This window comes from Dunckerocampus dactyliophorus, chromosome 5 (genome assembly GCF_027744805.1).
Source record: "Dunckerocampus dactyliophorus isolate RoL2022-P2 chromosome 5, RoL_Ddac_1.1, whole genome shotgun sequence".
Taxonomy (NCBI): domain Eukaryota; kingdom Metazoa; phylum Chordata; class Actinopteri; order Syngnathiformes; family Syngnathidae; genus Dunckerocampus; species Dunckerocampus dactyliophorus.
In genome coordinates, this window is record NC_072823.1 from 10946497 (window position 1) to 10971075 (window position 24579).

Genomic DNA, 24579 nt, shown 5'->3' on the forward strand with positions numbered 1-24579 from the left:
TTGAGGGAGATGTGGATAAAACCGGATGCCATGTGTGAGGTGAAAACATGAAGCGCACGCTCCATTCTCTCTCTTCTCAAAAAAACGCTGTTTTCTTGTCTGATTTCCCCTAACAGTATTTACAAGATAATTAATATTGACAGAAGGCCTCTCATCTTGTTCAGTCAGCTGTTGAGTGGACAAGTAAATCCATATTGACAAGAGCCTGTTGGGGTGTTAGCAAGTGCATCCCGGAGGAGGATGTGAGAATGTACTGTTATTCTTTCCTGGTGCTGCTTTTTCTCCCACTTCCTCTTCCTCTTTGTCTTTCTTTCACCTTCTCCAGATGTCACTTGTCTCAGCTCCAGTCCCCATGTAGCACCTTCTTTCCTTTCTCTCACCGTCACGCTCCTCCATTTCTCTCCTGACACTCACACCTCTCTCCAATTCCACCTTCCTCATCTTTCCTGCCTTACAAAGAAAGCCTCCTCCTCGCAATACACCCCAGCCCCCAACCACCAGCCCCCACCCAACCCCGGCATCTCCTGTGTACTTTTCCCTCTGGCTTCTTCCCGTCGCTCAGTAGCTTTGGAGCTCTCTTCCCCTCCACATCTCACCTCCCTTTGCCTCAAGCAACACAAACCCCCTGCCCCCACCCCCACGCCCACTCTGCACCCCACCTGCTGTGCCCACTGTGTTTGACTAACCTCACCTTGCACTCCTCCACGCATGATGATCCCTCACCTCACGCCGCCATGCACGCGGTGCTGTTCCATTGAAAGGTCGGAGGTTGGCTTGTTCTCTATTCTTCCCCTCAGTGACTGGCCATGCACGAGCAGAGATCACAGAACCTTTCTCGTACCTCTGAAAAGACTGACCAAGGGGTGAAGATATAACTGTAATGTCTTTCAACGCGCACATTTCCACTGTCAAAAAACGGGACAAAGCAGTCTTTTGATTGATAAGCACACTTTATGAAAACACCGCCCATGAATCCCTCAAAATATGGTATTTTACACATCCCTTGAAACCTCCCCCCATTTCCTCAAAACCTGAAATCCTAATCAAAAATTGTAACTACATTTCAAAAGCCTGTGACTTGTCTTTTCTTATTTTTATTTACGTTATTGAAATCCACACAACACATCTGGATGACAGGTTTACACAAAAATAAACAATAAAAAAATATAACTGGGGGGCTGCAGGTTGTTTTCTGGGCATACGTGGCAGTCATTACAAAGTCTTCTGGTCTGAACAACTTAGGCATTCATACAATAATTTAAGTTATACCACTTGGATAACAGTAACACCTTATAGACAACAAAACATTGTCATCAACGCGGAGGTTATGCGTTTATCTGTTTGTTATTCTGTTTGTTTGTGTTCAAAATAACTTGAAAAGTTCGGAATGGATTTGGATGAAAGTTTCAGGAATTGTCGGGAATGGGATATGGAAGACCCGATTACATTTTGGGGGTGATCCGGATCACCGTCTGGATCCAGGAATTTTTTTCAAGAATTCTTTAACATTGCGAGGTAGAACCATTTTCGGCATTTGTGTATATAACGCCACAAAAAATGGTCAGAGCACTTGGGGAAAAAAATACAGGACGAGTTTCCCACAGGTTTTACAAAGTATCAAAGACTGATCCAAAAAATATAGGGTTATTATTTTGAGTGAATCAGAATATGAGGGGAACTATGACGCTTGGCTTGCTTCTCTAGTTATAAACGTATTTAGCAAAAACAAAAGATTGCAGTCAAAGTGATATCTACCATCAGCGCTGTTGTAAGAAAAAACACAACTACAACTACGTGTGGTCATATTCCCTACCGAATGGTGAAAAATCCAAAATACCAAAGCACCCATAAAAAGCCCTTTATACGCTAAACCATATAATATGCCTTTCGCAGTTATTGAACAAATTTTAACATTTTTACCAGAGATCTCGATAATATCGGTCATTAGATATTATCGGCTGATATTGGCATCAAAATAAGATATCTGATTATATCGGTATAGTTTTTTTCTGCTGATATCGACGTCAGAGTGCGAGTGAGACCTCATCAAACTGCATCGTGCTCCACAGAGCAGCATGCTTGTTAGCTCGCTGTGTTTGCAGTCTGGAAGGCTTTCCAAGTTTTGTCTTTGAATTATAAAACCTTACTTAAATATTTGGAATCTAATATCACACCTCAGGAAAGTCACTCAGAGCCACACGCTGCACTGAAATACAGCAAAAAAAAAAAACTTCCCACCTATACCCATTTTAGAATTTCATTGACTGTACCAGTTCAGAGTTTCATACTTTGCACTTTACTTTACTTTGATAAAATGTTTACTATTTTTTACAACTTGTAATTCATATTGCAGGGTTAGTCTTATTTTGCACAAACAGTGTTTATTCGTGAAATTCATCCAGTGGCATTACAATAAAAGAAGCATAATGTGTTTGAGGGAGTCTGAGGGAGGAGCTGCTGCCAATATCAGTATCAGTTGACACTGGTATCGGTAATGAAGTGCTGGACAATATCGGTATGTCCAGTACAAAAGCCGATATTGAGCATGTCTATTTTTTACACATTATTAAACAAAGTCTTGTCAATGCAACTTCCTGCTGGAAAATGTTAAATGAATTGACTTGCGATTCAAAGCTGCAGCACTTCTTTTCCCCTGCAGATAACACCATAAAAAAACAAATTGTTTCCCATTTTAGAAGTGAAAAGAAGTCCGTAAATATGCGGGGTAGGATACGACAAACCAGGAATAGGTGGTGATCTACTGTATTTAAACAGCACATTACTGAAAAATGTAATTCAGAGATACAGTATCACCATGGCAACAATAAGTGCCTCTTAGAAAAGAGCAGTCCTTCCACCCTAATACTGGTCCTTCTTTCCTCAATGTCAACCCATATAGGACAAAGAGGACGTACTGTATAAGGATGTTCCATTCCATTCCATTTTCCTCCGCTTATCCGGGTCCGGGTCGGGGGGGCAGCAGTCTCAGTAGGGAAGCCCAGACTTCCCGGTCCCCGACCACCTCCTCCAGCTCCACCGGGAGGACACCAAGGCGTTCCCAAGCCAGCTGTGAGACATAATCCCTCCAGCGTGTCCTAGGTCTTCCCCGGGGCCTTCTCCCAGCTGGGCATGCCCGAAACACCTCACCAGGGAGGCGTCCGGGAGGCATCCGGACTAGATGCCCGAGCCACCTCACCTGGCTCCTCTCGATGTGAAGGAGCAGTGGCTCTACTCTGATCTCCTCCCGGATAACCGAGCTCCTCACCCTGTCTCTTAGGGTGAGTCCCACTACCCTACGAAGAAAACTCATTTCAGCCGCTTGTATCCATGATCTCGTTCTTTCGGTCATGACCCAAAGCTCATGACCATAGGTGAGGGTGGGAACATAGATCGAACGGTAAATTGAGAGCTTTGCCTTCCGGCTCAGCTCTCTCTTCACCACGACGGTCCGGTACAGCGACCGCATTACTGCAGACGCTGCGCCGATCCGCCTATCGACCTCACTATATAAGGATGTGTACAACAAAACTGTACAATAGTAGCCTTAATTGTTCTTGGTCTTCCTCGTCCCCTTCCACCTTGTCTCGATATGTTACTGTCATTTGTAGACGGATGCACATGTGCCATCCCGCGCACTCGCAATTGACGTTTATCCTGCCCAGGTGGTCTGAACATGTCTGCAGACATGTGTACTCAATTTTGTGTGTTGTTGTGTGGAAATGACGACTACCGTCTTGGACTTGTGTTTACATTTTGCTGTCAGTTTGACAATTTAGCAACATGTCCGTGCACGTCAAAAAATGACGGACCGACGGTTGTGATAGTGAAGAGTAGTCGCGACGTGTATCACAGTGTGAAGTGTGTTTAGCCAATGTGTTCAACGTTCTTGAAAAAATGACCAGATTGCGTCCTGAACACTGTTTAAAGTTAGCTCAACTGAACTGAGTGTTTAATTTAAAAACGTGAGTTTCCAAAAACATGCATGTTAGGTGAATTGGCGACTGTAAATTGTCCATAGGTATGAATGTGAGTGTGAATGGTTGTTTGTCTATATGTGCCCTGCCATTGGCTGGCGACCAGTCCAGGGCCCAAAGCCAGCTTGTGTCGTAGGCTCCGGCATACCCCCAGTGACCCTTGTGAGAACAAGCAAATGAATGAATGAGTTTAGGGCACTGAGACTTTGGTTCCGAAAATGAGGTTTGCTGTTCTGGCAGTTCCGAAATACTGTAACTGTCAAATATTGTGCTTTCAGTACAGAACACTTTGGAGGCAGGATGGGATTTTTTTTTTTAAATCACCACAGGGGTTTGTGTGCCATTTCTGAAAAGAGGGACTGATTTGACTGACAGATTTTGCGGTTGTGGATTGTAACCAGGTTGCAAATAGAGCATCAAAATGAAAAAAGAGGAGAAAAAAGTGATCATTACACAGACTGGGACCCTCCATCAAGAGGTATGCCCTCTGCATACTGTTATACTCAAAATCTGTTTACAATCCACAAGGGCAAAATTCAAAATACGTGCCATTTCCCCCTGGTCTCAAGATCTCCATCAGGGGTGTGAAACCATCACCAAAACACAAGACACCAAACACAAGATTTGATTGAGGAGTGCATGTGGATCTGTGGTTTCCTAATCCATGTATGTCCATCATTATAATGTTCATCAGCACTTTTGTGAAAGAGAATAATTGATTAACAGCAATAATGTCAGGGCTGAGTTGAAGAGGCGTGACGACATGTTAACTAGTAGCTGATAACAGGCGTGTTTACAAGCTCAATTATTGTGCCGCTGCTTGTTCGGAATTAAGAATAAAAACCACTCTGGTTGTATAGAATTGGGGTTAAAAAAATGAGTCACTATAACAGGGAATTAATGATTCCACGGGGAGTATTTCCTTTGTAGTTAATCGTAATGCTAATTAATTTGAAAACCAATTTGAAATGCTGTTTTAGTAGTTGTGATATCTTATCATACACAATTTTTATATGCTCACTGAGAATATGACCTGGAGCGAGAACAGAATTAATTGCAGCACATGTTCATTTAATATCGGATTTTTAAAATGAATGGTTCCAAAATTGATCTCAATGCGAATTAATTTTGGAATTGCAAATATTAATGTCGGCTAGTGGCCGGAGGAAAGGGAAATGTGCCACCGAGTGAATCGTGAGAATGTGTCAGATTGGATGAGGAAGGCAGAAGCTCTTCAGAGAATTCCATTTTCTAATTCTCTGACAGACGCAGAGGGGGAGCAGAACACATGTACCTCTCTCCCTCGCACGCACCAATTACCACAATGAGCAAATGAAAGGCTGTAGCCCATCAGGGCGCCGTAGGGGGTCGAGGGAGGAAAGTGTAGCCACACAAGAGGAGATCTACATAATTGTCCTGCTCTTGACATATACACACACACACACACACATACATCACTAACAATCATCTTTGCCGTGCTGTCACCCTTGTTGATCGTCTGAGTCGTTGCTGCACACATTCATATACACACACATGTTTTTTTTTTAATAATGTTGTGATGCATAAAAGGTCTGCTTTCCATTCCTGCCCTCCTCTCTCAACCTGCACAGAGCCATTTTGATTTAAAATGCACAGAGTCAAGCTTAAATTCAACTTTATAACAAAAAGTGCATTTGGGCACTGTAATTATCAATTTGCGAACGCTGACAGTCAAACATTCACCAAACTATCGTAGAGTAAATACTAAATGCTGCTTAACATTTGAACAGTAGGTAATAGAATTTCCATCACTCGACAGGTTTAAATATTTCATTGGTAAAAATGAGCTACCGGTTTTCCTCGTCCAAATACAGTGGAACCTCGGTTTTCGTGATGAATCCGTTCCAAAGGCTCTGTCTAAAACCAAACTGTACAAAAACGAAAACAATGGTTTCCATCGGAAACAATGTAACTCCAGTTAATCCGTTCCAGACACCCAAATATTTGAACACAAAACACTTTTAATACGCAACAGTTGCCGTTTTACATGCAGAAAACAATTCAAAATGCATATAAATGACGAATGAAACGAATGAGTCTTTGATTTCTACTTTTTATGAGGCAGCGACGAGGGAGGAGTGGAGGAGGACGACACCTTTGTTCTTTGCTAACAAGTTATTTGTCATTTTAAAAAAGCAAAGATGTGCGGTGTAACTGTGTTAGTTAGCAAAGAACTACAAAGTCAACCGCTGATGGTGTCACAGAGAGGCGACAGAGATGCGTTACGATAACTGACGGCTCCGGTTTCCACTTCAAAGCAGGCTAACAAGCCCGTTTTGTCATAAAGACACGTTACAAACACAGTTGGACGCAGTATTAATAACACATCAAGATGGAGTCACCAACGTGTGCGAATCTTAGTCTGGGCACTCGAGTCCAACTCGCAATATTTGGTGTTGGGTGTGTGATCCAAGATGGCTGAAGAAAGTGTCCTCTGTCCAAATCTTCATCAATACCAAAAGATTCAGCTTACAAAAGAGCAAAATACAACAGTTTGTTGATGCACAATATTGCATGATAACTGAGACAATGTACAAGAACTGAGGAAACATTTTGGCATAACGACTGGGGCGTTTGAAAACCGAGGTTGCACTGTGCTCCAGTTGGAAAGAAAAGTATTGATGTCATGGCTTGTTACTAAGTGATGAAGCATCTCTGTGTCATCAAAACACTGCATGAAGGTGTACTAGACCCAGACTGATGCAGGAAACCGACACATACGTAGAGGAACAAAGCTGTATTATTACACGAATATATTGTAACAATTAGGTGCACAATTTAGAGTTTTCATTGGATTTTCTCTCATTTACACTTTGGCTGGAATGGTTACATAGTCATAGATCACATGGAGTGGTGCTGAATGTTCCAGAATGTGTTTTGACTTGACAAGGCCAAGCTCTAGTGTCTCTTTGGCGACATAAAATGATTTGTTTGACAGCAATCAATGGATCGATCAATACTCAGAACAATTGGAAAGTATAAGGAACTCAGTGAAGATCGAAGAAAGAGAATCGTAGATTTAGACAAGTTGGGAACGTGTTTTAGAAGCATTTCTAGACAACTGCAAATTCCAAGATCCTCAGTTCAAACAATTAAGAGGAGAAAGTTATTTGGATGCGTCACCACTTTGCCAAGGTCTGGAAGAAAATCGTACTGTAACCGTCAAAGTAAATTGGATAGGATGTACAGGAACAACTCAGGAACCAACAAAGCTCAAGCCTGCCAAGAACTGGAAACTGCTGAACACCAGCGTCACTGTCCACAGTGAAGCCAGTTTTGCATCAACATGGGAGGGTGCCGACCTAGAAAGAAGCTCCTGCTCTGAAATCAACACTTTCAGGATGGACTGAAATTTGCAGCTGCCCACATGGACAAGCCTAATGCCTTTTGGATCTGGACAAAAGTTTGATGGTCAGACTAGACGAAAATGGAGCTATTTGGCCATAACCACAAGAAGTATGCTGGAGGAGTCAAGGTGAGGCATTCAAACCTAAGAATAGTGTTGCAACTGTCCAAGATGGTGGTGGGAGCATCATGCTTTGCAGCTGTTTTGCTGTTTTGTGTACCGGTACACTCCACAAACTGGCTGAAACGTGGAGACAGTTGGGCATCCCAACAGGACAATGATCCCAAACACTCATCAGAACTGATTTTGGAATGGATAAAGCAGGCTAAGCTTCTGAAATGACCTTCACGAACACCAACCTCAACCTATAGAACATTTGAGGTCTTTGCTGAAAAGATGCCTGGAAACATTTGGAATGAACTCTATCAACGATTTAACATCAATGATTTAACATCATCTTCTAAATGTGAATATATGATTCATTCTATATGGAGCCTATGCAGTAGCTGCTATAGCTGTCTCTTAAATGTAACTGTATATGTGAGAGGTGCAGAGCCCCCCTGACTTCATGTTCTCAGCGCGGCGCAGTGTCTCTGCAGGCTAATTGAAGTCAACCACAGGGCGCTGCTAATGATCAGCCTACAGCGACCCTTCACGGTCTGTCATCTTTCTCTCCGCAGCCTGCGTGGTATTTAGAGAGCACCTGAAGGTCAGGAGAAAACGAGAGAGACGAAAAGCTGCGATGAAGAGAAAGGAAAAGAACAAGACGGGAAGGGTAAGTCAGGGGACTGGAGGGAGGCCACGGTGCGGGGGCGGTGATGTTACACTAATGACCCAGGTGATGAAGTGACCACCACGCTGTGCAGGAAGTAGCTGACGTGGGTCTCTGCTCACTTCCGCTCAGTGGCCATTATCCCCCCTGCTGCCTTTAATCCACCAGCAGAGAAAGCATCCGAGCAGCAGGTTGGAGAGCCGAAACTGTGGGTGAGGTGAGAGGTGAAAGAAAGGGGTGAGAGCCCCTGGGAGGAGAGTGGGGTGTGAAAATGGAGTGAGAAGAGAGAAGAATGAGAGAAGAGAAGGAAAAAAGAGGATGCTGAGGTGATGAATTGAGTAATTTTGTCATTTGCATCATGGCAATGATTAATGCACTAACTCTGCAATTAAGGAGCACATGTATGATCTGCCATTGTGATGTACTTCCCGGACTGCACACTTATATGGAAGTTCATGGCTGTCTCTAAAAAAGAACACTTCCATCAGTACATTCCCGGGGGTGCGAACTTTGACGGTGTAGCACTGTCACAAATTCATTACTGTTATTGCAATATTTTGCCTCTTTTTCTTCTTCTCTCTTTTTAATTGTGAATTGCAACGATTCAAGTTAGTCCCTACTCTTCCACTACGTAGCCAAGATGGCGATGATTGAGGGTGGTCAGTCCGGCGACTAGCATACTAGCATTGTGCCGTGCTTGTCAGCGATAACGCACTCATACATTCAAAATGTTAAGTGTAAGTATGGACGTGCGCAAATTGAAACACAGCCGATGTCTTTTGTTCGTGTCATGTCTCTGTCCCCACTACTCCAGGCTACTTGTGCCACGTCTGACCCGCTGGCATTTCTGTTTACGAGTCCTGTAAGCCGGTGGTGAACCCCTCCTGATAAACTCATCTGCCCCCAGTCACATGATGTTCTGCGATGTTCTCTTGTAATGCCAGAATCAATTGTGAGCTCGTAATAGGAAAAAAAAAAACCTTTTCAGGGTCAGCTTCCAAGGTAGGTTTTTCATTACTTTTACTCAACCCATGTCAACAGAAAGGTAAAGTGGGGGGAACTCACTATTGTAGTTAATATTAAAAGATGTAGCCCGTTTTGTAATTGTAAATGTGTTGTTTTTCCTTTAGAAACGAATCATCATTGCCTCCTTTTTTCATTTAATTACATAAAGAATGGTTGTGAGGAGCTGATGGAGCGAGGCCAGCTTTAATATAAATGCGAGATGGGTAGAACGAGTTGCTTTGTAGAACTTTTTTTTTAATGACCCTTTGTATTGTCACGGCATTCGATCGATCGCAACTGGACTGTTCAGGTTGTCTTCGAAGACATTTTGCCTCTCATCTGACCAGGCTTCAAAGACTAGGTAGGACACACACCAGTCAGACTAGATAGGACAGCTCTAGTCTGAGAGCTTGATGCAAGATCCAATCTATTTATCCGTTAAAGGAGTCAGGTCCAGATAGCAATGGTTGGCTCTTTAGTGGTGTCAAATGACGATCGTTAGGATACAATGGAATGGGGCCTCTGCCAGCCAACAATGGGCATTGGCACAACACAGACGGGCTAACTCTTCAGGTGAAGACACTGTGGTCCACCTGCACCTCAAAGAGAAAGAGCACCCTTTTGAGGACAAAAATGTACACATTCTGAACAGAGAAGGTTGAGGTTGGTTAAGGTTGAGAAGCTATCTCTGAACGGGGTTATCTACGACGTCAACTTTCTCCCACATACAAAGCTGTCCTTTCATCCCTTCCTCAAAGACTCAGTCATTTAGCCTTTAAGAACTAAACAAGGCATGGCCACCTTGTTTGCAGATGGGTCCATGACCATCATTACATCTGAACGGGATGCTCACAAAGGTGACGGTCCCTCCTAGTCCCACCCAGTCTCTGAGCATGAACAGATGAAGCCTGCTCGGATGAGAGGCGAAACATCTTCTAAGACAACCTGAACAGTCCAGTTGTGATCGGTTGAATGCCCTGAGAATACAACCTGGATGAATGAGAATATCCACAGGCATAACCCGGTGTACCAAATTAAAAGCCAAGTTCATGTGAAGTGGTTCCATGAATCTTTTGGCAGATTTTGCAATGTTACTAACATCCTATTTTATCTATACAGTACAATCTAAAAGAATGCCCCATCATGGACAAATAGCTAATGAGGTGATTTGTATGACACATATAGGGAGAATGACTCACAAAGGACATGATGGACCATGATAAACGAGTCACTCCACCCCAATGCATGAAGAATACATTTCACTAACCAGCCTTGACAAGCTAATTGAAGTTTAGTCTAATATGGAACATTAGCAGAAGAGAAATGTCCTTGAACACTGTCAGTTTCATTGTGAATACAAGACTGTCTTCTTCCAGTTATGTTCCTCTTTGGCTCTTTGGAGTGACAGGGCCTCCCTCATAAAGTGAAGAGCGTAATTTAGCCCGCTGTAATGACACAGAACTATTCAGCAGGCAGCCAATAATTGTTGGATCCAGGATGGAAGAATAATAGTCAGAAACTCTCACCCTTCCAGCTTTTCATCATACTCATTTTAGAGTGCATGCAGTGACCGAGGTCCTCCAGGACCAACCAGAGCGAGTAAGTTATTTGAGCCATGGGACACCTCTTAGCTTTTTTAAATGTGAAAATTAGAAGCATGATGGATGTGGAGCTCAATTCGAATGTGTCATTTTGTGAGCGTGCTCATAGCTTTAACAAGGAAGCATGTACAACCTGTAAGTCAGGGAGAAGGGCACTCCTCATCAGGCAGGAAACAAGGAGGGGTATTTAAATAGACCACATGGAGACAAGAAGGAGCTCAGTGTTGGTCTAATGAACTTCTAGCTGGCCGCGCGCTGTCCCTTCTCCTCCGCAGCTCTGCAACCTGGACAATGCGGGCACATTGTCGGCCCGGCATTGTGCGAGCTAACTGAGGCAGCCGGCACCCTAGAGAGCATCAATGGCTCCAGTAACGTAAACTTGGTGCCAGCACAAGCTGTCACTCCCAGTATTGTTGGCTCTGACAGCTCCTCTGATGAGAGCATTGTAAGCAGACAGACTGAGAACGCCAGAAAGTGGAGGCTGCGCATGTTTACAACAGAGTGATAAAGATGTAGATGTAAAGCTGTGGCTGCAACAAGGACTTTAGTAGGAGAGTGAAGGGTGAGCTTTTTTTTACTGAGCAATGCTTGGAAGTGTTTTCCTGTAGATTGTCTGTCTGGTTCCTGTCCTAAAGTGCAACAATGCACATCTCTCCAAATAACATTCATTAAAAATAATAATAATAACATTAAAAATAACTGCTTTGCTTTGTATCAAATATTGATTGAAATTGGGCTTGTTGTTGGAGAGACTTGTGGCTTTGTAATGTAACACAAATTACACAGTGAAATGTATATTCCCTTCATTGGGATACATTATAAACCAAATAGTGACGACTCACTATAAATCTGTCAGGTGATTTGTCCCAGCCAATGAGGATGGAAAGGTAATGATAGGAATACATATAGAATGTAATTATTATGCCTAGAATGGTACTAAAGTTAAAAAAAAAAAAGTTTTTGCACAATGGCCTAGTGGTTAGCATGTTGGCCAAAAAAGGAGATCAGGAAGACCTGGGTTCGAATCTCTGTTGGGCATTTCTGTGTGGAGTTTGTATGTTGTCCCCGTGCGTGCGTGAGTTTTCTCCGGGTACTCCGGTTTCCTCCCACATTCCAAAAACATGCATGTTAGGTTCATTGGCGACTCTAAATTGTCCATAGTTATGAATGTGAGTGTGAATGGTTGTTTGTCTATATGTGCCCTGCCATTGGCTGGCGACCGGTCCAGGGTGTACCCCGCCTCTCGCCCGAAGTCAGCTGGGATAGGCTACAGAATACCCGCGACCCTAGTGGGATTAAGGTGCATAGAAAATGAATGAATGAATTCATTACAACACTTTCACTGAGTGGCCGATACAGTTCAATTCATTACCTTTGCCAAGCGCAGTGCAAAACCCAACCACAGCGCGGAGGTTATACTTTTGCCGGCGTTTATCTGTTTGTTTGTGTTCAAAATAACTTGAAAAGTTCTGAATGGATTTGGATGAAACTTTCAGGAATTGTCGGAAATGGGATATGGAAGAACTGGTGCAATTTAACCCCACCCTAAACCCCTAACCCTTTAACATTGCGACATAGGACAATTTTTGGCATTTGTGTATATAACGGCACAAAAAATGGTCAGAGCACTTGGGAAAAAAATACAGGACTAGTTTCCAGCAGGTTGTACAAAATATCAAAGACTGATGCAAAAAATGTAGGAGTATCATTTTGGTGTGAATCACAATACGGGGGGAACTATGGCGCTTGGCGGAGGTCTGCGCTCTCTGAGTGCTTTTCTAGTTCAAATTAATTTGATTAAAAAAATGATTAAAATTCAAAAAATAAAAAGACACATTGACACAATAGAAATGATTATTAGTATTAGACATTTTGACATTGTCACGTCAATCTTATCGCAAGGCACTTCACACATGGACCACAACATATGCTATAGGTTGACAAATGTCTTGGGTGTGTGTTAAAACATGCACACACACACACACACACACGCGCGCAAGATTTCATACGTCACAATCCTCCGAGATATGAACTTTTCCTATACAGCAGTAATGATATAGGAATTTACTTTTATGAAATATTTGACAGCAGCTTTATGACGGGTTTTGGGCTGAGACTTGACTTGTTGTGTTGTACCTCGCCAACAAGCGCATAGAAAAGGCTCAGCGAGAACAGAGCAGACATGAATTAAAAGATATTGAAGCAGGGGTTGAGGTACTAAAGAGCTGTATGTGTGGCAGCGTGTGTACACGCTGACATATGCGTATTTGCGTGTGTTCTTTTCAGGTCCTAAGAGCTCTTATAGCCGAGCGGTAAAACATAGAGCACAGCACTCCCCGACCTTGACGGTCATTTCATCTGCCTCCAACTGTCACAATTTCACAGACCTTTGTTGCACCCGATCTGTGTTTTTGTGTGTGCGTGCGAGAGAGAGGCAGGAAGAGAAATGGGTGAGGCAGGGACAAATCACCCATATTAAAAATGTTATCATTTCTCTCAAATCATCAATTATAAATGGTCAATTTACAACAAAAGTTATCTCTCGGCGCTTTCTATAAGGAACAGAACATGACTGCACAGTCTACAGACGTTGAATACGAGGACCAAGAACGCAAAAGTCACTCCCGTGGCCTGATCTTAAGCATTTCATCTGACGCCATCATGTTTTGAAGACAGACGTAACAAACATTAAAAAGCCCACTGCTCCAGTTCATTTCAAAGAAACAGGTGATTTTTCTGCCCCCGTGAAAAGTAATTAGGTAGTTGTGCAATGTGGGCCGATGTGTGGTATGAGGCAGTTTGCCTGCCATTAAAGATTAATAAAAAGTGATGGACCAACAGCGAGGTCAGACAGCCAGGTTGAAGCTTGCATTATTAACAGGAAATAGGAAGGAGCTGAGAAGTTGGTCTATAAAAAGCCATTACCATTTCATTGACAGGATATTTGGCATTCACAACACAGCCTGAACTGCAAAATCATCACCATGTTTGTCTTGGCTCCTAAACAACATGAAAACACTTACATCACTGAAGCGTTCAATCATTTGCACTTTCTGCTTTACTTTATATTCATTCATTCATTCATTTCATTTTCTGTCTTTATTTTTCTCCTCCCTTCGTCGAATTTTCCTTTCCTTGACTTTTGCCTACTCCCTTTCTTCCTTCCTGTCCTTTACTTTCTGTTCTCATGGATGTCCTTTTTTCCCCCTTTCAACGCCTTGCGGTCCCTTCATTTCCCTCTTCTGTCCTTTCCTTCCCTCCCTCTCCTTTATCGTCCTTATCCTGCAGAGATCCAGCTTTATTGCTCGACCTTTAGATACCAATACCAGAAGATTAAACTTGTGGGTTTTAGTGTTCTGTTATTAAAACAGACGCTCTAGCACAACTGTGTGCGGTGCCATGTGTACATACAGTACTTGTCTCCATGCTGTAGCTCATCTTGTAGGATTTGCATCCGATCCGAGGTAAGACTCAGGTTTGTGCTTGTGTGTGTTCGCAGCTGCACTTATACAAGGCTTATTAGCAGTCGTCAAGCTCCGAAATGAATTTAACAAGATTGCTTTCTTTCTCAGCAGCTTATATTCATCTTAGGTTTATGCATGGTGCTCTTGGTTCAGTACAGACACAGGCGTGCGTCTCCCTCTTAACGTCTTTTATCCCTCAGTAATCCACGAGTGAAGTGTAATGTGCAAGCACACAATGCAACCAGTGGCGCTATGAAAGTTCTGACACGTTCTATGCTATACTTTATTTAAGCTACATTAAGGAATATCATCACATGGTTTGTTGTGGTAATTCATTAATTGTTCATATGCACAATTCAACGTCTCCAAAAAGGAGTAGGAAGAAGCAGAGCTTATCTCCATATACTTATATAATTACATGTATATATGTTTATATTTACTCACATCATATCTTTTAGGTGTTGATTTCATTTTGTTATTTAAAGTGTCTTCACTTCCTGTGTGAAAGGAAAGGATGGAAAGGAAAAAATTCAATATCAATAAAAAATTAGGAGTTTTTATTTTATTTTATTATTTATTTTTTTTCTTGTCCTGTCCAGCTATCAGGGCAGACAGTATTGTTAATCTAAATGTCCTTACGTGCTCAACAGATTTGCTCTGCCAGGTAGCTTGTGCAGTCTAAGGGGAATGAAGAAATAGAAATGAGGGGGGAAAAAGGATAAAAATCATCTAAAATATATAATGAAAGTTATGACATAAGAATAAATGGGTAATAATAAATAGAAAATAAGTTAGAATAAGTAGAGAAAAGCAAAGATATTGAGAATAAATCTATAAATACTGGATCATAAATGAGTCCATTGTTGATGACTTCAGACGCATCTTTTAAAGTCACAGAGAATTTTCTTGGCTTCTGCAGTAGAGAGCAAATAAAAATATTTGTCTTTTCTGTGTTTGATATTCCACCACGCTCGGTGACACGTTTTTACCTCCATTTGTGGAAACGTACACCCGGGAGAGCGATGGTTGGCGCCAAAATCTGTGATCAAGTGTGACACATTGTGGAAGACTAGTGATTTTGTTGTTGTATGTTTGCATCTCGACAACAAGTCACAGTCTACCTCAGAGTGCCTCATTCGTACGTCCTTCCAAACATGCTTCATAGAGAAAGCAGGAAGAGGTTTTTAATACGACTTTTTTGGACTAATGGCCAGCAAGTTCTAATGCCACTGTTTGCAAATAGATGTGGTATATTTGTTGCATTAGGAAATGACTGTTCTCATATTTATTTGTAAATGTTTTATAGAATTCATAGAATGTATATACTGTATAGTAATATTCATATATATTTTTAAATAAGAAAAAAATCACACAGCTAAAAGTAGTGGTTTTAGAAGAACTGCCATAAAGGTGAGTACTAATGAATAAACGTGAGTTTATATGCTCGTTATGCATATGTGAATAAAACAACACTGTAAAGTGCTGCTGATGACTTTCCTGTGTGTACATTATGGACTGGAGCTGAAATAAAGTGACAAGCTGCAGTCTGTTGGTGTGAGTTGATTAATGTTCGGCGTTCTACATATTTCACCCCATTGTACATCGCGGGCAGACTCCTACTGTGGCAATCAATTCAATCAGCGGCGCTTATGAGCCCATTACAATCTTGCTGAGAGCAGGCGGGGGCTGCATCCTTCAAATGGCCTCACAGTCATGATTATTCAGTCAGGCCCAGCGAAGGAAGCATAGCTGCGTGAATAGATGGAGAGCTGGGTGACGAAAGACATAAAACATGTCCCCAGTGACTGTTGTGTGTGACTATGAATATGCATTAAAGTGATTGGGCAATAAGAGTGGGTGTTGTGTATTTACACCCCACCCCCATTGAGAACATGGTGGCTAGTTGCCATGGTGATTTCTGTGTCCCATAGCAACCACGCTAAATGTTCCATCCCAATTCTGAAGGCCAGAGGTCTCACAGTGTTGTGAGGATGTCAGCATCCTTCAAGGGTTCAATACAAAAAGTCTGAAGGAACCCGCTGTGCTCACCTTGATCATAATTACAGGCTCAGCTCTCTGACTGCACAAGAAATTTCAAGCTCGTGTCGGAGCTTTCTCTTGGCCTTGTGCTATTCCACACTGTTAGACAGCAGGCCAAGCTTGTGAGGACTTTTAATATACCATGCATTCAGCATAGCACACCATAGCAATAACCATATAAACTTATATTTTGACCATTTTCAGAAATACACAATCACTGGTCACAATATCAGGGCCACCTGCACAGTCCTACGAGCAGATATTTTCTATACTGCCTGTCCTCATGAAGCTCACAGGTGAACTGGAGCCCATTCATACTGTATAGACCCGGCGTGTCAAACTCATTTTCATTGAGGGCCACAAACTCTGTTACTGTATGGCTGCACTCAGAAGGCCGCTTGTAACAGTAAATATACTGGATTTGAATATAAATGCATAATTGCCTCATGGTAATATACGACTGCCCATGCCCATGTATTTCTTTTTTTTTTATTAAATTTTTTTCAACAAATTGATTCATTGACGCACATTTCCAGGCTTTCACGGGTCACATAAAATAAAGTGGCAGGCCACAACTGGCTCCCGAGCACATACTTTATAGTTATACTGTATAGTATAGTATAGTATAGTATAGTATAGTATAGTATAGTATAGTATAGTGTAGTATAGTATAGTATAGTATAGGCAGAATGCACCACAGGTTGGAAAAGCAGCTCAGCGACTGATGGGAGAATCTTACTTCACATACAACTCAGCCACAGGTTAATTCTTGGTAAACTTTGCAGCTCTTCCAAGCTCTTCATATTTCCAAGACTTTGAAAATGTGCTCTACAGTGTTGGAGGATCCCAGTCTGAGTTTTTGTGGTTATTTTTTGTGTCACCTGAACTGTCCAGGGGCTGCATTTTCTTCACCCCAACTGATGCACATGTCACGCTTACTGTATTTACTGTAGGTATAGAAATATAGACATTTACAAGCAATTTTCTGAACGATGAGCGCAAACGACGCAATAATCTCTCATAAACTTAACAAACCAGTATAGACATCTGTGGTCACTGCAGCTCTGCTCCCAGTCTTTGCTCATTTGGTCCATTCATCCTCGTGCATTTCTGCCAGGTCAACTGGTTCCTTTCAAACTGCTGTACTTGAGCTCTTTATATATCTCAGTGCTGCCATCTAGTGTCGCAATGTTAAAAGTGTAAAGAGCCGAGTGTTTGACATTATTGTTTCTATTCAAGCTTTGGCAGATCCATCCATCCATCCATCCATCTTCTATGCGGGGGTATGCTGGAACTGACGTCTGGCGACAGGCGGGGTACACCCTGGACTGGACGCCAACCAATGGCAGGGCACATATAGACAAACAACCATTCACACTCACATTCATACCTATGGACAATTTAGATCCTTTGTAATATGACTGGTCTTATGTTTGTGCAATAATCATTCTTGCCTCCTTCACTTTGCGATATGAGTTCAGTGTCCGCCCCTAAAACAAATAAAACTACAAGCTGATCTCAACAGAATGAACCTGGATAGGACATTAGCATAAATGTTGAGAATATTCTTTGGGAATAAGAACATAGTGGCCTAACCCAGCGATTGTCAGTTATTTTCTGTCACGGCCCCCCCGATTTGAAATATTATTAAGAAACTTATATTTATTTATCTGTAATGTATGGACTGAACTTGAAGCTGAAACTCGCAAAATGCAACAAAATGGAGAGCAGTGAAGCATACAAGGTATCCAAGAGTAAATCTCCATGTTGTGAATGACAAATTCTTACATGTTGGCAGGTCGGCACTAATATTGAAAGGCCTCCCCGCCTACCACGCCCCCTCTGACAGTTCACCACGCCCTCCCCAGGTGGTCCCGCCCCAGTATTTGAGAAGCACTGGTCTAACTTAACTGACAGAGACAAAAATGACTTTTAGAGCAGAATGCATTGACAACTGATTTGTACGAAGATAAAACACAAAAAGTCATCAGTCATATGCTCATGGATGTATTTTAATAAAAAATAATTCTGTCAAAACAGAATACAATATTTCTTTATTTGAACACATTTCCAGTACATATCCCCCCCATTATAATGTTTTACTTTTTTTTTTTTTTTTTTAATAGGAGATCATGCTAAGTAGACTCTTAACTTAAAAAAAACTTTATTACTGTTTGTGCTAAAACATAAAATATGAAATCAAAATCACAATAGGAGTCAGTTCTGCACTGCTTTTATGCAATACCTCAAGCCATTCTCCATCCTCTACAGGAGATGACTGTGCGGCTTTAGACCTTCTCCAAAAATCTCTTTTTGACTCCAATCAGTCACTATCAGACCAGTGGTCATGTCTACACAGGGATCAAAGCAGACCCGGACTCACAGAACGGCAACAGTGAGGAGCTTGCTCCCTTTAGGGATGAAATGGAAGGTTTGGTGTTACAATAGTCCTTTCAAACTGAACAGCTTGTGGGTTTATTATTTGACTATAAGAAGAGAGTCAAGAAGACCAGTTTTAGATGAAAAATTCCTGACCATTACATACTCTGTAATACACATTGAATGAGTGGACGTACACACTTTAGTTTGCATCCATGTGTCATTTGCCAGGTTGAAAATGTCACGCTCAAATACAAAGACAAGATTGGTTTTTCAAGTCATTGTTGAATAACAGCCTAAGTGAAGTTACTGTAAATCCAAATGCTATTCCGAAGAAAAAAAGATTTAGCCCCCTACCAAAAAGTGGTCTTGTCTTTGTTGGTTTTCCAATTAGAATTTTTAATATGTCTGTCTAAGCAAAGCGATCAAAACACCGCTCGAAGTAGTTGTGTATCCTCCCAGGCATCCTTCACACCATAAAAAAGTACAGGTGGTCCTCGGATTACGTCGTTGCGAGTTTTGGCGTTGCGTCTGTGCGCCCGTAAATTTGTTAAAAAGTTCATTTTGATCGATAAACAGTGGACTCGCTCCAGAACTACTTTCAGAACACGCAGTGGATAATACACGCTGCAAGTATGCAGTGTGCATAAGTCTGGCACACCGCGGATGAATACAGCGTACGTCATTCGCAGATACAGTCAGTGTTGCCAACTTTGCCATTTTGTCGCGATATTTGTGGCGATATTCCGAACCCCCCCACCCACCCCCCATGACGACATATTTATAGCGACAAATGTAGCAACTTTTTCTGACCTCAGTTTGAGTTTCCTTATATGGTGAAAACACGTATTGTTCTGCATTTTGTTGTCACTAAGCATCGGCGAGTGCTGTTAAACATGTCCTCTCCGCCCAAAGGCTGTGACGAGCAATGATGTGGAGCTCTCTGCATCGAAGATGCTAATGAATTGCTATTACATATATTCACCAGAAAAGTGTGCTGCTCACGAACCACAGTCATGTTAATGTAAGCCATTGAATAAACACATCATAACCTGTTATTCGCTGTTTAATTGTGCTCTTAAAAAAATCTCAATAGCCTAAGTGGGATGGGAGAACTTTGTGAGGCGCTGGCCGAGATAAAATATTAAAGTTATTTTTGATGAAATGGACAATTTTAAATTAACAAAGACAGAATCAAGTTGTCGTGTAGTTCTAATCGTAATTGATGTTTTTCTCACTTTTCTGGTCTCTCCTGCGAGGATATGCTTTTTTCCTACAGCATTTTATATCATACGCAAATGACATGTAAATTATACTATGACGTCATCTAGCGACTTCTACGACAGCCAATAGCTACTTTTCTTTTTTTTTAAATAATTTATTTATCCCTTTTCTGTTACGTTTTTATTTCTTTAATCTCAATTTCTGAATGATTTATTTTATGTGTTTTTGTTATCCAACTGTTATTTTTTAATGCCCGTGGTTTGATGCACTGTTAGTGTAATTTGTAAGGCAATGAACAGAGCGGATGACATCGCTTATCGAACTTTTTGCACTTTATGTCTCCCAAGCGTAAGGTAGGCTCCTCTGGTGGGAAGACATCTCAAAAAAGAAAAGCCATAACCATAGAAGTGAAAATGAACATCACAGCTCCGAGAGAGGTGAAACTCCGACCAAATTGTCAGCACTTTTGGTATTAAACGTTCCAACAGAACTCGTTCGCAACCTGAGGACCATCTGTACAATTCTGACGCAAACATGTCTCCAGATTAATAAATTATGTTCTAAATCATCCATAACTAGCTGTGAATTAGTTTAGGCTATATTTTGACATTATATATTGATATGGATTATTCACTTTGTAGTAGTCTCACACATGCGTAAGCTTTTTTGTTTTTGACTGGACCAAGTTATTGGAAACATTATTTGTATCCATGTCTATTTACTAATTAAAGCAATTCATCCCCATGGATGCATGTGATTGATGTCGGTCCGGGAGGGAGAAAAATACAGAAAACCAATACATTATTAAAAGGATTTACTGCAAGTAACAATGTAGATTGCAAAAATGAGTAGACAATGTTGCCTATTTTTGACAGAAATGTAAAGGCATGGTCCAAGTGGCAGAATATTGCTTCTGCACCTTGACCACAATGGGTTAGCATAGTACTTGGCTTTGTTTAGTTCTCCTGGCAAGGTAACAGTGCTTCTGATTTACATTGTGAAAATAACAGCAGCAACATGGATACACTTCCAAGTGTATATTTCAGGGACTTGTATCTTATTAAGGGTGACCTACAGGTGTGATAATCACCACGGTAACCAGGTTGTGAACATTGTGGTGCAGGATATGGTGAACATCAAAAGTGAAATATTTATTTAGGAGCCCAAATCCACCCATGAAAAACAAAAAGGGGGATCATGACTAACTGTTTGTTGGAAACGAGTACAACAAACTGACAAAAAAAGAAATAAAATGTCTAGATAAACAGAAATTGCATTAATATTCTTTAAATAGTGTCACACGTTTATTTGATAATACTAAATTAAAAAGGAAGCTTTCTTTTCTACTCTCCTCCTCTCCGCTCTTTTGTCTGGGCCACTGGCTCCGCTTCTGATAGTCAACCAAACACACCAATCACACGCATGCATTCTTCTCCGTAGCTATGGCAACTACCTGCTGGACTTGCCCTCTTTCAGTGCAACATCATATAAACCTGTGGAGAGACAAGCAGTGGTTCAAAATCAGCAATTTGGGATTACTGTAAATTTGTTTCAAAATAAAAGCTCTCTGTTAACATTATATCTGTCTGTATATGAAATATTTCCAAATGGATGTTCAGTCATATTCATCCAAAGTCACAGCTCTGCAGCTCAGTCTAGACGGATCTGAACAATGAAAGAGCTGTTCTTTTGAAAGAACCTCTATACATCACCATAATGGATTGGAAATAAAACAATCAAGACCATTTAGTCAGGCCTTTAACTGCAGCCACCATCACTTGCTGCACTTGCATCTTTAGTAAGTGAAGAGCATGCTCTATTGACTTCAGATCAGGCTAAAGATGTGGCCATTAAAGATTATTCTATTAATTTGCCTTGTCTTTAGTTACTTTTGCAGTATGTTTAGGGTAATTATCCATATGCCTATTGGGGGGGAACCCCCCTAAGATAACAGGAGTTGAGACACAGGTGTCCATACCATGACACCGCAGACAACACACCAGAGCTGCTGGTAAAAACGCCTTAAGACATGCTGAAAGCAAATAAATGGAATAGTCTTTAATGGCCAAGTCAGAGTGACGTAGTAGATCATGTGTTTCACATTACAGGAAACTGCAATTTTTTTGTAATTTTGCCCATCAACCACAATCCCTATGTGAGACAAAAACACACATCTTCCTCTTTTCTGTGCGTTCTAGATAGCCGCCTCATGCTGGCAGTTTTTCACAAACAATGCGGGTAATAGCGATTCCTCTATTTCTCCTATAAAGCCCTGGAAAAAAAAACATCCACAACCCTCCAACAACGTTTTATATACATGCTGTAACCATGTAGTAACAGGCACATGCACGATAACATGTAATACATTTTAAGCATTACCGGAACTTTTTTCCTGGGCGCATGGATTTCACAGAGCCCACACGCAACACGACTTCCGTCAAGAACAACAGCATAGAGAGCACGTTCTGTGTTTATTGCCACTAATCATGGCAGACTTTGTGAAAGCTGATCCAGACCCTTATCTTTTTGCGCGTGAATATACGGTGGATGAGCTACAGGTTTTAGAAGCTGAGGGTGAAAAGGAGCGGACGGAGGCCGAGAGAGTCAGGAATGGCATGACCTGGTGGCGTACATGTGGACCTTGCCAAGTCATGCCGACAGAAATCAAGTGTTTCTGCTGAGCGGTACACAGTGTGAGCATCGATGGAAAGGCATGGTGTGCAGCCAACGAAGAATTGTGAGCGCTAACAAACCCTCAAAACGTCAAAATACTTAAGTATTACATGTTATCACAAATGTAACCATTACTACATGGTAACAGCATGTATATAAAACATTGTTGGAGGGTTTTGGATGGTTTTATTTAGAGAGCTTTATAGGTGGAATAGGTGAAAACCCATTACCTGCATTGTTAGTGGAAAAACTGCCAGCACAAGGTGGTTATTTAGAACACAGAGAAAAGGGAAAGATGTGTGTTCTTGTCTCACATAACGATTGTGGATGTTGGGCAAAATTCCAAAAGAAGTGCAGTTTTCCTTTCAGACAAAGGTGAAGGAAGCAAGACGCACAAATAAGCAGCAAGTACAAATGACAAAGGCAAAGCTGGGATGAAACTCAGAATTAAATGATATCCTTGGGCTCCAGACTGCAGGCAGTCATTGACTACAAAGGGTCTCCATGCAAATATTAAACATACAGTATTTACAATTCGTGGGAAAAAAAGTATTTCCAATACTATTGACCCCTGAACAGGTCATTCCTGCATGGCAAATGCCATATTTGTTAAACTGATCGTTACACTTCAATCACATTTTGATTGTGGTGGTGTGTAAAAGAAAAAACACTTTTGGACCCAACTGTATCAGTGTGTCAGATTATACACATTTTTGGTTTATTTTTTGGATATATTTTTGCTAAGACAAAAATGATGTGTTTTCTTTTCAGTTATTTCTGTACTTCCTAGTACATACTTACCAACACAAGGGCTAGAGCAAAAAGTTGTCTACTCTGGCAAAGGAGCAGGAACCAGACCGGACCCGAGCCATAAGCTGTACACACTCGGTAGCCTGACCCAGTGCTAACACCAGAGGAGGCTGCTTGGGCAGATTTTGGGACTCTGAACATAATAAAACACAAGGGCAGAATGGATTTCAGACAAAATTCATCACCAATGACTGTACCATGTACACATGTATAACCATAATCGAAAAGTTTAAAAACATTTCCACTCCATGTGCTTTCTTTCTATTAACTTTGTCAGGTGGTGTTGGGCTACTCATGACCTTTCCTGTTTCAACACCCAAAATGTCAACAACTAGGAAGATTGGATATTGCAACATCATCAGATGAGATTTCCAGTATTATCCAATCGATGGTATGGCGACAAATGTAAAATGGGACACTTGCTGGACACACGTAAATGATCTGTCAAACTCTCTTGAAGTATGGGACATCGATTTCTTATTCTTCTCACTATTTCTGCATTTCTGAAAGGCTTTTTTAACTACTGAGGCCCCCCTCCCCAATCGTCTATGTTACTTTGTATGGTTTAATCATTGAGATGTGCCAATAAAATCAAGATAAATAGGCCAACACTATTTTGGGCTTATTTTTCTACTACCGCCACTTCACACACACACACACACACACACACACACACACACACACGCACGCACGCACACAAACACACACAGTGTTTTGATTGTACACAGTATATTCACAATCAGTGAGTGCTTTACTTTACCCAGTATGGCGCTGTTGAGTGCGGAGCAGAGTGACTCTCTCTGTGTGGGGTCTAACTGCTGGCCCACAGGGCAGTTCCACGGATCTGAGTACGCTAGCAGACTGAATGCATCCTGCAGAAGCACACAAAACTTCAACAACATTGCAGTGCCTACATTACCAAGCATCCTTGGTTTAACATGTAGTGATTCTGACCCTCGAATAACCTTGACTGATTTCTGTATTATACAATATTAGAATTATAGTGACAATACACCAATACAAAAAAAATAGAGGATTGTAAAACAGATGTATTAGATTATTTGTAATAATTTGATTTTTGATTTTTGTTTCCCCTTACAAAGACATGAACAATCCATGTATTTTATAGTAGGTTTATTTTTTTACAAAGAGAAACAGAATATCAACAACAAAGCCTGGTAAATACATTAATTAAAGGTTACAAATTAATTGCAGTATAGTAATATAAGTCATAGTAATGTAAGTTATTTGA

General features: G+C 41.3%; 1 protein-coding gene across 3 annotated transcripts in view; it reads right to left on the reverse strand.

The window, feature by feature from the left end:
• Positions 1 to 19977: 19977 nt before the first annotated feature.
• ranbp10 (RAN binding protein 10) overlaps positions 19978 to 24579 on the reverse strand; it is a 31911-nt gene continuing 27309 nt past the window's right edge. For all 3 annotated transcript variants that reach the window (XM_054775637.1, XM_054775639.1, XM_054775638.1), the window contains exons 13-15: positions 24088 to 24199; positions 23319 to 23460; positions 19978 to 21337 (exon numbers count right to left, since the gene is read on the reverse strand). In XM_054775637.1, the coding sequence (XP_054631612.1) occupies positions 23330 to 23460; positions 24088 to 24199 (243 nt within the window). In that variant the 3' untranslated portion in view covers positions 19978 to 21337; positions 23319 to 23329. The remainder of the gene's footprint in view (positions 21338 to 23318; positions 23461 to 24087; positions 24200 to 24579) is intronic.